Consider the following 13,844-nt stretch of genomic DNA (forward strand, 5'->3'; position numbering starts at 1 on the left):
TCGTAATAAAGGCCACTTTTGATGGCATCATTTCTGGTTTATCTGCCACCCTTGTGCCTCTCGTTGTCATTCTGGAGACGTGCAGCCCTTTCATCCCCCGTCTCTTCATGTCTTTTGCTGTTTGTTGTTTGTCTCTGATCCTGGAGATGTGCATGCCTCTCCTCCAATGTCTCTTCTACTCTCATCTTTTTTTGTCCTGACTCTTTGATTCTGGAGTCGTGCAGCCCTGGCCTCATCCAATTCTTGTTCTCTCTCTCTCCTTGCCGCTTCCCGACGACGTTTGGCGTCATCTCTGTACCATAATGTCCCCCTTCCCCTTCCACGCGGCATAATTAGGCTGACCTTTTTTTACCCTAATGTTGGATACAAGATACGAAGCAGTAACACCAAAGGATGCTGATTATAGTTGATGATGTGGTTAGCGCTCTCCTAAATGGAAATAATATAGCCACTGCTGTCCTTTGACTGCAGCAAAGGGTTCTATGGGTGTCTCAAAGTACGTCATTACAATAAGATTTAATTATCTCATATTGAGGGGTGGCAGTTAGATCTGTCCCAATCCTGCACATGTTGATGGAGATTATCAGAATGTGACCCCTCGAAATAGAGCTGCCTTGTCCTTTTGCTCTAGTAGGTGTTGCTGCTGAGGCTGGCCGTGCGCATGCGTTGGGCTGTCGCGTCCCGATTTCTATGATGGTGGATCGGCTCTCGGGTTAAAAGGGAGTCTGTTGATTATTGCGAATGAGCAATTTTATACTACTATATAACCCTGAACTTTGTCTGCATTCTGTAAGTTGGTGCATTTAAATTCGATTTAGCCAAAAAAGTGCTGCTGTAATGCACCATTTGCGCTAATTGGAGGTCACAAACAGACATACAGACAGAGCATGAGAGTTTGAGTAGTATATAGATACCTTATAGCAGGGGTCACCAACTTTTTTTGCACCGCGGAGCAGTTTAATATTGACAATATTCTTGCGGATCAGCCCACGGGCGGGGGGGGGGGGGGTGGTGGTTGTTAATCACAACTGGAACATAGGTGATAAGTCAACTATGTCACTTATAAGTGGCTAATACACTCAGTTTTGTTTCTAAAAGAGTTTATCTAACGAATTTAATATTAAACACACAGCGCATATTTTCCTCGTATGAACATATAAAATTATTGCAACACACCAATATCGCTGAATCAGTGGGAGCCCTGGGCTTGTTTTCCTGCAACTAGACGGTCCTATCGAGGGGTGATGGGAGACAGCGATACTCGAAGGAGGTTCCTTATGTCCAGTCTATTCCGCAATTTAGCTTTCGTTGCATTCATTACAGAAAATCCCACTTCGCAGAGATATGATGTTGGAAATGGAAGCAACGTTTTCAGTGCTTTCGTGGCTATCTCAAGATATTCGGCCTTGACTTTAATCCAGAATGCCGGCAGAGATGTTATGTCAAACATATTTTTCAGCCCGCTGTCATTTGCAAGCTCGAGAAGTTGATCTTCTTCCTGCACTGACATGGATGATTCACCGGGGACATTCACAAACGGGTCACAGACCCATTCCTTTGCACGTATGGGTCATTTGCAGTTGGGAAGTAACGCTCGAATTCTGTCAACAGCGAAGATAGGTGATCGCGCACCAGCTGTGAGAAGGACGGTGCAGCCTCAGTCTCTCCCAAATTCCCAGCTAATGTTGGGACATGTCAGAAATGCCCCTGTCCACTTGCCGTCCCCACAGTCCCAGTTTGGCTGTGAAAGCAGACACTTTATCTGCCAGCTTGAAGACAGCTGTCATTCTCCCCTGAAGTGTCAAATTGAGTTCATTGAACAGGTTGAAGATGTCACACAGATAAGCGAGTTTTGCTATCCACTCCTCGTCACTGAAGTGTGCTGCCAGTGGTGACATTTTTTCTGAAAGAAATACCTGTAGCTGCTCTCTTAACTCAAAAACCCTGGCCAGGGCTCTCCCCCTTGATAGCCACCTGTGTAAGAGAAGCATTTGTGCTCTGCATCCATTTCCTTGCAAAGCTGCTCAAACAGACGTGAGTTAAGGGCTTTTGCTTTGATGTGATTGATAACTTCAACAACGTCACTCAATACGCTGTTAAAATCAGGTGACATTTTTCGGCTAGCCAGCATTTCCCTGTGTAGGACACAGTGTGTGGACTGGCATTCAGCAGCAACCTCTTTGACTCGGGTAGTGAAACCAGACAGCCGTCCAGTCACAGCTGCAGCCCCGTCTGTGCATATTCCAACACAGAATGACCAGTCCAGTTTGCCTGACATGTAGTCATTCAAAGACTTGAATAGTTCTGCCCCAGTTGTGTTAGTTGGCAGTGGCAGTGCACACAACATATTTTCGTGCACATCGGCTTGAAATATATATCGCACATAAACCAGCAGTATTGCCTTGTTGTCGACATCAGTAGACTCAACGACCTGGATAGTATTACCATGGTAACTCGTTAAGCCGTTCTAACAGCTGTGCTTCGATGTCCTCCGCTATGTCATCGATTCTCCTTCAAACTGTGGGAGCTGAAAGAGAAACCTGTGCCACTTTGTTAGCTGCAGCTTCTCCCAACAGTTCACAGCACATGTCCTCGGCAGCAGGCAGAATTAATTCTTCACCAACAGTGAAAGGCTTCTTAGCCTTAGCAACGCAGCTAGCCACTAAGTACGACGCTCTCAGAGCAGCAGCATTTGTGGAGGTGGTGCTTCTCAGCACTTGCTTCTGTCCCGCTTGCTCACGTTTATTCTGCTCAAAAAACTCAACGGGTTTGTCTTTAAGTGCATGGTGCTTGGACTCAAGGTTCCGAAGCAGTTTTGAGGGCTTCATTGCCTCATTAGACAGCTTGTCTCTACGTATCACACACAGAGGGCTTGGAGCGTGCGAGTCACCGGTCGCATTAAAGCCATATTTTATGTACAACTCATCGTATTTTCTGTTGAAGGAAGCTTTCTTTTTTTTTGCAGTCTCGGCCTCAGCTGTCTCTGCGTTATCATCATTGTTAGGCCTTTTATGTCCCCTACCATCCATCTCTTCCAAAGAAACTCTCAAGCGACGTTTGTCTTTTACTCATTGAGTAGTTGTTGGTTATACCGACTGATGACCTCGCGTGCGTTCAAGTTCAACAGTGGGTGTGACAGGGAATGAGGAAAGGTGCAGCTGACTCATAAGACCATAAGACAAAGGAGCAGAAGTCAGCCATTCGGCCCATCAAGTCTGCTCCGCCATTTTATCATGAGCTGATCCATTCTCCCATTTAGTCCCACTCCCCTGCCTTCTCACCATAACCTTTGATGCCCTGGCTACTCAGACACCTATCAATCTCTGCCTTAAATACACCCAATGACTTGGCCTCCACTGCTGCCCGTGGCAACAAATTCCATAGATTTACCACCCTCTGACTAAAAAAATTTCTTCGCATTTCTGTTCTGAATGGGCACCCTTCAATCCTTAAGTCATGCCCTCTTGTACTAGACTCCCCCATCATACCGTTTCATACCGCCAAATCATATCGTTTCCTCGCAGCCCAGTGGTTGAGGACCACTGCCTTATAGCTACTCTGATATTAAATATACTTTGAAACTTTTGAGACATCTGGATTTTCCAATTTAATCACATCTACAATGTTAGAGTTGCAATAACAGCAAGGCACAATTGTACAATTACAGTAAAATGCAGTCAATTCTTAGCAAGTAAAATCAATATGAAAATTAAGGGAATTGCGTTCTTCTTCAAATTATCTTGGAACAATGTGTTAAAATACCTGCTTTTAGTGTAAAATTGCCATTTGATGAGTTGACAATGACATCTGTGCTCTCCTTTGTAATATCTCCTGGTACCACCTGTAGTAAAATTGGTCCTACGAGCATTTCAGCCTGACCGGGTGCAGTCTCAGATAGGTTTCCAATGAAAAGACCTGTAAAATGGTTCCAAGATATCTCCTCAATTATACATTTCTTCATGGAACATTTTATTTTACAAATCAAATAGTCTTTAGAAACCTGATAATACATTGCTTATGCATTCCTCACATTTTTTTGTTTTTCGCAATCAGGCTTGGCAAGGTCGAGACCTCCTGACAAAAAGGTGGATACAGGGAATAAACCATCAAGATCTAGACAGACAAGAGAAAATCTGCAGATGCTGGAAATCCAAGCCACACACACAAAATGCTGGAGGAACTCAGCAGGCCAGGCAACATACATGGAAAACAGTACAATCGACCTTTCGGGCCGAAACCCTTCAGTAGGGCTGGAGAAAAAAAGCTGAGGAGTAGATTTAAAAGGGGAGAGAGAAACACAAGGTGATAGGTGGAGGGATGAAGTAAAGCTGGAGGGGCAGGGATGAAGTAAAGAGCTGGGAAGTTGATTGGTGAAAGACAGAAAGCCATGGAAGAAAGAAAAAGGGAGGAGCACCAGAGGGCAGGCAAGGAGATAAGGTGGGGGGGGGGTGGATAAGCAGATGGGAAACGGTGAAGGGGGACGTGGGGAGCATTACCAGAAGTTTGAGAAACCGATGTTCATGCCAACAGGTTGGAGGCTACTCAAATGGAATATAAGGTGGTGTTTTTCCAACATAACTGTAGCCTCATCATGACAGTGGACAAAGCCATGGTTGGACATATTGGAATAGGAATGGGAAATGGAATTAAAACAGGCGGCTACTGGGAGATCCCGCTTGTTCTGGCAGACTGAGTGTAGATGCTTGGCGAAGTGGTCTCCCAAACTATGTTGGGTCTCACTGATAAACAGGAGGCCACACCGGGAGTACCGAACACAGTATATGACCACAACACCTGGCTTCACCTGGTAGGACTGTTTAGGGCCCTGAATGTGAGGGAGGAAGTATAGGGGTAAGTGTAGCACTTGTGCTGCTTGGAAGGATAACTGCCAGGAGGGATGAATGGACAAGGGAGTCGCGTAGGGAGCAATGAGGGAAAGATGTGCTTGGTAGTGAGTGGGATTCTGTTGGAGGTGGCAGAGGTTTCGGAGAATTATGTGTTGGACGTGGAGGCCAGTGGAGTGGTAGTTGAGGAAAAGAGGAATCTTATCCCTGGTAGGGTGGCAGGAGGATGGAGTAAGAGCAAATGTGCATGAAGTGGAAGAAATGTGGTTGAGGGCAGCATTGATGGTGGAGGAAAGGAAGCCCTTTTCTTTGAAAAAGGACATCTCCTTTGTTTTAGAATGAAAAGCCTCATCCGGAGAGCAGATGCAGCGGAGACGGTGGAATTGAGAGAAGGGGATGGTGTTGTTACAAGTAGCAGGGTGGGATGAGGTGTAGTCCGGGTAGCTGTGAGAGTCCATGGGTTTGTACCAGACATTGGTGGATAAGCTCAGTCCGGAGATAGAGACAGTGAGATGGAGAAAGGGAAGGGAGGTGTCGGAAATGGGCCAGGTCATTTTGAGGGCAGGGTGGAAGCTGGAGGTAAATGGATGCAGTTGACGAGTTCAGTACGGGTGCAAGCAGCAGCATCAATGCAGTCATCAATGCAGCATCGGAAAAGTGCGGGATGGTCACCAGTGTAGGCTTGGAACATGGACTGTTCCACGTAACCGACAAACAGACAAGCATAGCTGGGACCTATTGAGTGCTCATGGCTATCCCTTTTGTGTGAAAGAAGTGGAAGGAGCCAAAGGAGAAATTATTTAGAGTGAGGACAAGTTCTGCTCGGCGGAGGAGAGTGGTGGAGGGGAACTGGTTAGCTCTGGTATCCAGAAAAAAACAGAGCTTTGAGGCCTTCCTGGTGGGGATGGAGGCGCATAGGGACTGGACTTCCATGGTAAAAATAAGATGATGGGGGCCAGGGAACCTGAAATTATTGAAAAGATCAAGAGTGTGCGAGATGTCACAGATGCAGTTTGGAAGGGACTAAACTAGACAGGCTGATTTCTAAAAAATGCAAACATGAGGAAATCTGGGTCTCGGCCCAAAACGTCGACTGTACCTCTTCCTATAGATGCTGCCTGGCCTGCTACGTTCCACCAGCATTTTGTGTGAGAGGCTGATTTCCCCTGAGTTACTTGCATGTTGTGTGAACGGTAGCCTTCTCGGGATCTAGACATTATTCCAACATGCATAATAAGTGATGAAAAGGACCATGGGCATGCAGAAAATGCATTTCTCACTGTAAAATGCACAGCATCAATTTTCAGTGGCCCAAGGATGAAGATATTACATTTTCCCTGTGTCTGTAACCTCAAAACTTGTTACTAACCATATCCAGTAATTTTACTGCTCAGCTCATTTTCACTTCCTGACATTGTGGAAGCAAGCCTGAAAAGGACTCACGAATTTCCTTTAAAAGATTTAATGGAGTATTAACTTAAAAGAAAATCTTCAGAGGGCGCGAAGAAGAGGAAGCAAAGTATTTTGATTAAAGTTTTAAATACTTGCAATCTAACCAAGATGAAGAAATCTTGCACTTGGCAACAAAGTATATATTTTTTAAATCTGTTTGTGGTCTGGGAAAATAAACAATATCTAATCAGATTTGCAACAAACAGTGACCTACCCGTGGATTTCGGCTGATCAATAGGAACTGCAGTGTTTTGCTGCTTTGTAAAAACCTTTTGGAACTCCTGAGACATTGCCTATACAACAAAACACCATTAATATTCCAAGAAACACACCGAATCACCATCTTAATAATAAACTAGTGAGTATACATCAGCCGGTCTTCAGTGGTGCTCATTCTTTCTTGTTGCCATTTGCACAATTTGTTGCTTTTTGCGTGGGGAGGTGGGTTTGATGTTCTTGTTGCTGTTTGTGCAATTTGTTGCTTTTTGCATGGGGGGGGGTGATGTTTTTCTTTGAACAGCTTCCATGGTTGTCTTTCTTACGTGGAACATGAATCTCAGGGTTGTATACTGCATACATTTATTTTAAGATTGAAGTCTGTCACGAGCCTTGTGGCCCATCATGCCGGTTTCCATACTGCATACATACTTTGATAATAAACGTACCTTTGAACCTTGTTAGGAAATTATTGGAGAAGACTCTTAGAGACAGGATTTGTGAGCATTTGGATTAGGGTTAGCCAGCATGCCTTTTGTGAGGGGCAGCTCATGACTCATGAGTCAGACTGAATAATTTGAGGATGTAACAAAGCATATTTATGAAGGTAGAGCAGTGCATGTGGTGCATATAGATTTTAGTAAGGCATTTGATAAGGTTCCCCATAGTAAGCCCATTCAGAAGATTAGGAGGCACGGAATCCAGGGAAACTCGGCTGGGAGGATTCAGAATTGGCTTTCACATAAAAGGAAGAGTGTAGTTTAAGGTGGAACGTATTCTATCTTCAGGTTGGTGACCAGTGATGTTCTGAAGGAATCTGTTCTGGGACCCTAGCTCTTTGTGAGTTTTATAAATGAGGAAGAGGATTGGTGGATTAGAAAGTTTATGGGTGACATGAAAGTTTGTGGTTGACGTGGATAGTGTTGAAAGTTGTCGAGTGTTACAATGGGACATTGATGGGATACAGAGCTAAGTTGAGAAGTGGCAGACAGTGTTCAACCCAGAGATGTGTGAGGTGATCCACTTTGGATGGTTGAATTTGTCACAGACTACGGGGTTACTGGCCATATTCTTAGCAGGATGGGGGAACAAAGAGATTTGAGTCCATGTCCATAGGCCCCTCAAAGATACTGTGCAAGTTGATAGGGTTGTTGAGAAGGTGTATGGGCTATTCCCTTCATTAATCACTGAATTGTGTTCAAGAGTCACATGGTAATCTCAGTATCTAATACCATCATTCCCATAATCCTGATCGAGAAGTTGCAGAACCTGGGCCTCTGTACCTCCCTCTGCAATTGGATCCTCGACTTCCTAACCGGAAGACCACAATCTGTGAAGATTGTGAAGAAAAAGCATTTCAGGATGTATTTTGTATACATTTCTCTGACATTAAACTTGACCTTTGAACCTTAACATATCCTCTTTGCTGACGATCAACACTGGTGCACCTCAGGGGTGTGTGCTTAGCCCACTGATCTACTCTTTCTATACCCATGACTGTGTGGCTAGGCTTAGCTCAAATACCATCTATAAATTTGCTGACAATACAACCATTGTTGGTAGAATCTCAGGTGGTGACGAGAGGGTGTACAGGAGTGAGATATGCCAACTAGTGGAGTGGTGCCACAGCAACAACCTGGCACAACGTCAGTAAGACGAAAGAGCTGATTGTGCACTTCAAAGAAGGGTAAGATGAAGGAACACATACCAATCCTCATAGAGGGATCAGAAGTGGAGAGAGTGAGCAGTTTCAAGTTCTTGGATGTCAAGATCTCCGAGGATCTAACCTGGTCCCAACATATCGATGTAGTTACAAAGAAAGAAAGACAGCAACTATACTTTATTAAGAGTTTGAAGAGATTTGACATGTCAACAAATACGCTCAAAAATTTCTATAGTTGTACCGTGGAGAGCATTCTGACAGGCTGCATCACTGTCTGGTATGGAGGGGCTGCTGCACAGGACAAAAAGAAGCTGCAGAAGGAGTCAGCTCCATCTTGGGCACTAGCCTACAAAGTACCCAGGACATCTTCAAGGAGTGGTGTCTCAGAAAGACTGTGTCCATTATTAAGGACCTCCAGCACCCAGGGCATGCCCTTTTCTCACTGATACCATCAGGTAGGAGGTACAGAGTCTGAAGGCACACACTCAGTGATTCAGGAACAGCTTCTTCTCCTCCGCCATCTGATTCCTAAATAGACATTGAATCTTTGGACACTGTTTCACTTTTTAAAAAAACATATACAGTAATTCTGTTTTTGCACTTTTTAAAAAATCTGTTCAATATACATATACTGTAATTGATTTACTTATTTATTATTATATTTATTTCTTTTTCTCTGCTAGATTATGTTTGCATTGAACTGCTGCTACTAAGTTAACAAATTTCACGTCACATGTTGGTGATAATAAACCTGATTCTGATTCTGTCACAACTATATAAAACCCTGGTTAGATCACACTTGGAATATTGTGTTCAGTTCTGGTTGCCTCATTATGGGAAGTTTGTGGAAGCTTTAGAGGGTGCAGAGGAGATTTACCATGTTGCTGCCTGGATTACAGAACAGGTCTTATGAGGATAGACTGAACGACCTTGGGGTTTTCTCTTTGAAGCAAAGAAGAATGAGAAGTGACTTGATAAAGGTGTACAAGATGACTTTTTTCTAGGATGGAAATGGCTAATACAAGGGGCATAATTTTAAGGTGATTGGAGGAAAGTATAGAGCTGATGCCAGAGGTAAGCTGTTTTTTTTAAATACACGGAGAGTGGTGAGTGCATGGAGTGAAATGCCAAGGATGGTGGTAGAGGCAGATACATTAGGGACATTTATGAGACTCTTGGAAAGGTATATTGATGTAAGAAAAAAAATGGAGAGCTACATGCGAGGGAAGAGATAGACTGACCTTGGAGTAGAAACATAGAAATCCTACAGCATATTACAGGCCCTTCGGCCCACAAAGCTGTGCTGAACTTGTCCTTACTTTAGAACTACCTAGGCTTACCCATAGCCCTCTATTTTTCTAAGCTCCATGTATCCATCCAGGAGTCTCTTAAAAGACTCTATTGTATCCACCTCCACCACCGTCACCAGCAGCCCATTCCACACACTCACCACTCTCTGCGTAAAAATCTTACCCCGACATCTCCTCTGTACCTACTTCCAAGCACCTTAAAACTATGCCCTCTCGTGCTAGCCATTTCAGCTCTGGGAAAAAGCCTCTGACTATCCACACGATCAATACCTCTCACTATCTTGTACACCTCTATCAGGTCACCTCTCATCCTTCGTCGCTCCAAGGAGAAAAGTCTGAGTTCACTCAACCTATTCTCATAAGGCATGCTCCCCAATCCAGGCAACATCTTTGTAAGTCTAGTAGGTTAAAAGGTTGGCACAACATTGTAGGTGGTTATATTCTATGTTTGAAATTCCATAATGTTGGGTAAAAAAAATGGAAACCTACTAAACAAGGACATAAAGTATAAACAGGGGATTTGGTATATCTGGAACAACGCATACAAAACGCTGGAGAAATTTCTCCTCCTCTGCTGCTGTGATGAGGCTTAACTTAGGCTGAAGGAGCAACACTGGGTATCCATCTGGGTAGTCTCCAACCCGATGCATGAACATCAGTTTCTCTGATGTCCAGTAATTACTCACAACACCCTTCTCTCCTTTTCTATTCTCCATCTGGTAAACCTCTCACACCTTCCCATCACCTCCCTTAACTGTTGTTGGCAAAATTTCAGATGGTGACGAGGAGGCTACAGGACTGAAATAGATCAGCTGGTTGAGTGGTGTCACAACAACAACCATGCACTCAGCATCACTAAGACCAAGGAGCTGACTGTAGACTTCAGGAAGGGGAAGTTGAGGATCACACACCAGACCTCACTGAGGGATCAGTAACGGGAAGTTTCTATTTGCTGGGTGTTATCACCTCTGAAGACCCACCACCTCCTGGCTTCTCACTCCATCTCTACTTCCCCACCCACCACCCACCTTCTCCCCTCCCCTGGTCTCACCCTTCTCCTCCCTGCACCTGCTTATTCTGGTTTCAGCCCACTTCCTTCCCAGTCCCTATGAAGGGTCTCAGCCTAAAACAGAAACACAGGAAACCTACAGCACAATACAGGCCCTTCAGCCTGCAAAGCTGTACCGAACATGTCCCTACCTTAGAAATTACTAGGCTTACCCATAGCCCTCTATTTTTCTAAGCTCTATGTACCTATCCAAAAGTCTCTTAAAAGACCCTATCGTATCTGCCTCCACCACCGTTGCCAGCAGCTCATTCCACGCACTCACCACTCTCTGAGTAAAAAGCTTACCCCTGACATGTCCTCTGTACCTACCCCCCAGCACCTTAAACCTGCATCCTCTAGTGGCAACCATTTCAGCCCTGGGAAAAAGCCTCTGACTATCCACACGATCAATGCCTCTCATCATCTTATATACCTCTATCAGGTCACCCCTCATCCTCCATCGATTGTTTATTTCCCTCCAGAGATTCTGCCTGACTTGCTGAGTTCCTCCAGCACTTTGTGTGTCGCTAAGCAAAGATAGCTACTTAGATCAGATCTATAGTAGAGTCATAGAAAAATACAACACCGAAACAGGCCCTTTGGTCCATCCAGTCCATGCTGACTCATTTAAACTGCCCACTCCCATTGACCTGCTCCGTGACCATATCACTCCATATCCCTCCCATCTATGTACCTGTCTAACCTTCTCTTAAAACATTGAAATCGAGCTTGCATGCACCACTTGTGCTGGCAGCTCGTTCCACATTCTCACGTTCTCCTTTAAACTTTTCACCTTTCACCTGTAAACCATGACCTCTAGTTGCAGTCCCACTCAAACTCAGTTGAAAAAGCTTGCTTGTATTTATCCTATCTAAACCCCTCATAATTTTGTATACCTCTATCAAATCTCCTCTCAATCTTCTACGTTCTGAGAAATAAAGTCTGAACCTATTCAATCGTTCCTATAACTCAGGTCCACCAGACTTGCAACATCTTTGTAAATTTTCTCTGTACTCTTTCAACCTTGTTTACATCTTTCCTGTAGGTAGGTGACCAAAACTGCACACAATACTCAATATCTGGTCTCACCAATGTCTTATACAACTGCAACATAACATCCCATCTCCTGTACTCAGTAATTTTATATACGAACCCCAATGTGCCAAAAGCTTACATTATGACCCAATTACCTAGCATTTATGTAATTTAAATGAACAGTAGATGATGAAATATTATCCACCTATATTATTGACTCCGTTTCCCTCTACAGCAGAGGTTCACAACTTTTTTTTATGTCGTGGACCCCTACCTTTAACCAAGGGGTCCGTGAACCCCGGGTTGAGAATCCCTACTGTACAGCCACTGCCTGACTGGCTGACTTATTTTCATAATTTACTGTTATTTGCTTTTTGGTCCTAATTACCATATCTACAACAGTGCAGCAAAGGAACAGGCCCTGTGGTCCATTGTTTCCATGCCAACCAAGGTGTATTAAAAAGAAAAGGTATGACAAGTTTAAGTCAGTATTATATTTAAGCAAACCGTGAATTTACAATTGCAATGTTAAATGTCCCTCATGAGTCAAAAATACAACTTATATCATCAGATACAAATTTCATAACATATGCTGGTTGTTTCAAACCCGATTCTGATGTTCAGGACTGGGATGATAATGTCATTTGTAAATTAGTAGATGGTTAACAAGTTTGCAGATGACACCAAAACTGTTGGTATCATGGACAATGGAGAAGACTATTTAAGATTTCAACAGGACCTAGATGAACTGTGAAAGTGGGCCAAGGAATGGTAGATCAAACATGTGAAGTACTGCATTTTATTAAGTTAAACCAGGACTTAACAGTGAATGGTAGGGCTCTGGAGAATGTAGAATAGAGTGACCTAGAGATAGAAGTAGACAGCTCCCTAGATGTAGTGACTCAGGTAGATAGGGCAGTGAAGGAGCAGCTTAGTACACTCACCTTCAATGGTCGGGGCATTGGTTACAGGAGATGGGACATCATATTGTCATTGTACAAATTGCTGGTGAGACCACACGGTGTATTTTGCACAGATCTGATTACACAGCTATAGGAAGGATGCCATGAATCTGGAAAATGCGCAAGAAAAAACCACGAAGTTGTTACTGAGACAGGGGGGTTTGAGTTATAAGGAGACAGTGGAGACAGTGGGACTTTTATCCCTGAAGCAAGGAGGACTTTGGGGGGGCCTTACAGATTTATAAAATCATGAAGAGGGTGGATAAGGTGAATGGCTGCAGTCTTTTACCCATACAGGGGAGTCTAAAACTATAGGACATGGATTTAAGGTGAGGGGGACAGAATTAAAAAAGGGAGCCAAGGGGAGGCCTTTTCCACAGAGTATGGTGCGTATGTGAGGAAGCTGTACAGTCTGGTATAATTATAATGTTTACAGGACAGGTACATGTACAAGCAGGGGTTCCTAGCCTTTTTAATGCCATGGAGCCTTATCATTAACAGAGGGGTCCGTGGACCCCAAGTTGAGAACCCCTGGTTTAGAGGGTAATGGGACAAATATGGACCAACGGGACCAGCTCAGACAGACATCAGCATGCTTGAGTTGGGTAAAAGGGGGCTGCTTTCTGTGCTGTACATATTTATGACTTTCAACATCTTAAATCACTCACAAATACATTTATTGGTAATAACTCAAAAGTCCTTGTACACCAACAGAAGCAAAACACAGTATTGGCAATTTGATACCAGCAGGCTTCACTGTGTGAATTGGGCAAAATAAGTTTAATCTCAATAATTCTTGTCAGTGACTATAATCCACACAGTTGCAAGGTTGCAATAGGTAGCGATATTGAAAGTAAGAAACTAGAAAGGGATTGCATCTCAGGTAAAGTTTTATTTTCAGAAGTGTCTCTCTGTAAAGATTTGAGCTTTGTAGAGATTTGTGGGTTGCTGGTATCATAACGAAATACACAGAAAGTAGGAACCATATGAGTCAGAGGAGTAGATCTGTTCAAAGTTCAAAGTAAATTTATTGTTGAAGTACATGTACAAAGTACATCACCATGTACAACCCTGAGATTCAATTTTTGTGGGCATACTCAAAAAATCCAATAACCAATATAGAATCAATGAAAGACCCCACCAACAGCGGAGATAACCAATGTGCAAAAGACAATAAACTGTGCAAATAAAAGAAAGAAACAATAATAATAATCTGATTGCTGACACTGGCACAATTAAACGGCAAACATCATTCACCAAAATTTTGCAGGAGGGAGATCAGTGGGGAGGGATGGGGGTTACGTATGGACAAGG

General features: G+C 43.7%; 1 protein-coding gene and 1 long non-coding RNA gene across 2 annotated transcripts in view; one reads left to right on the forward strand and one right to left on the reverse strand.

Moving 5' to 3' along the window:
- Positions 1 to 13,844, forward strand: part of LOC140199655 (uncharacterized) — a 76,775-nt gene that overhangs the window by 47,896 nt on the left and 15,035 nt on the right. The window lies entirely within an intron of this gene.
- LOC140199654 (protein mono-ADP-ribosyltransferase PARP14-like) overlaps positions 1 to 13,844 on the reverse strand; it is an 81,598-nt gene that overhangs the window by 32,323 nt on the left and 35,431 nt on the right. The window contains exons 10-11 of the mRNA XM_072262099.1: positions 6,511 to 6,589; positions 3,763 to 3,915 (exon numbers count right to left, since the gene is read on the reverse strand). Of these exons, the coding sequence (XP_072118200.1) occupies positions 3,763 to 3,915; positions 6,511 to 6,589 (232 nt within the window). The remainder of the gene's footprint in view (positions 1 to 3,762; positions 3,916 to 6,510; positions 6,590 to 13,844) is intronic.

This window comes from Mobula birostris, chromosome 6, assembly GCF_030028105.1.
Source record: "Mobula birostris isolate sMobBir1 chromosome 6, sMobBir1.hap1, whole genome shotgun sequence".
Classification (NCBI taxonomy): Eukaryota; Metazoa; Chordata; class Chondrichthyes; order Myliobatiformes; family Myliobatidae; genus Mobula; species Mobula birostris.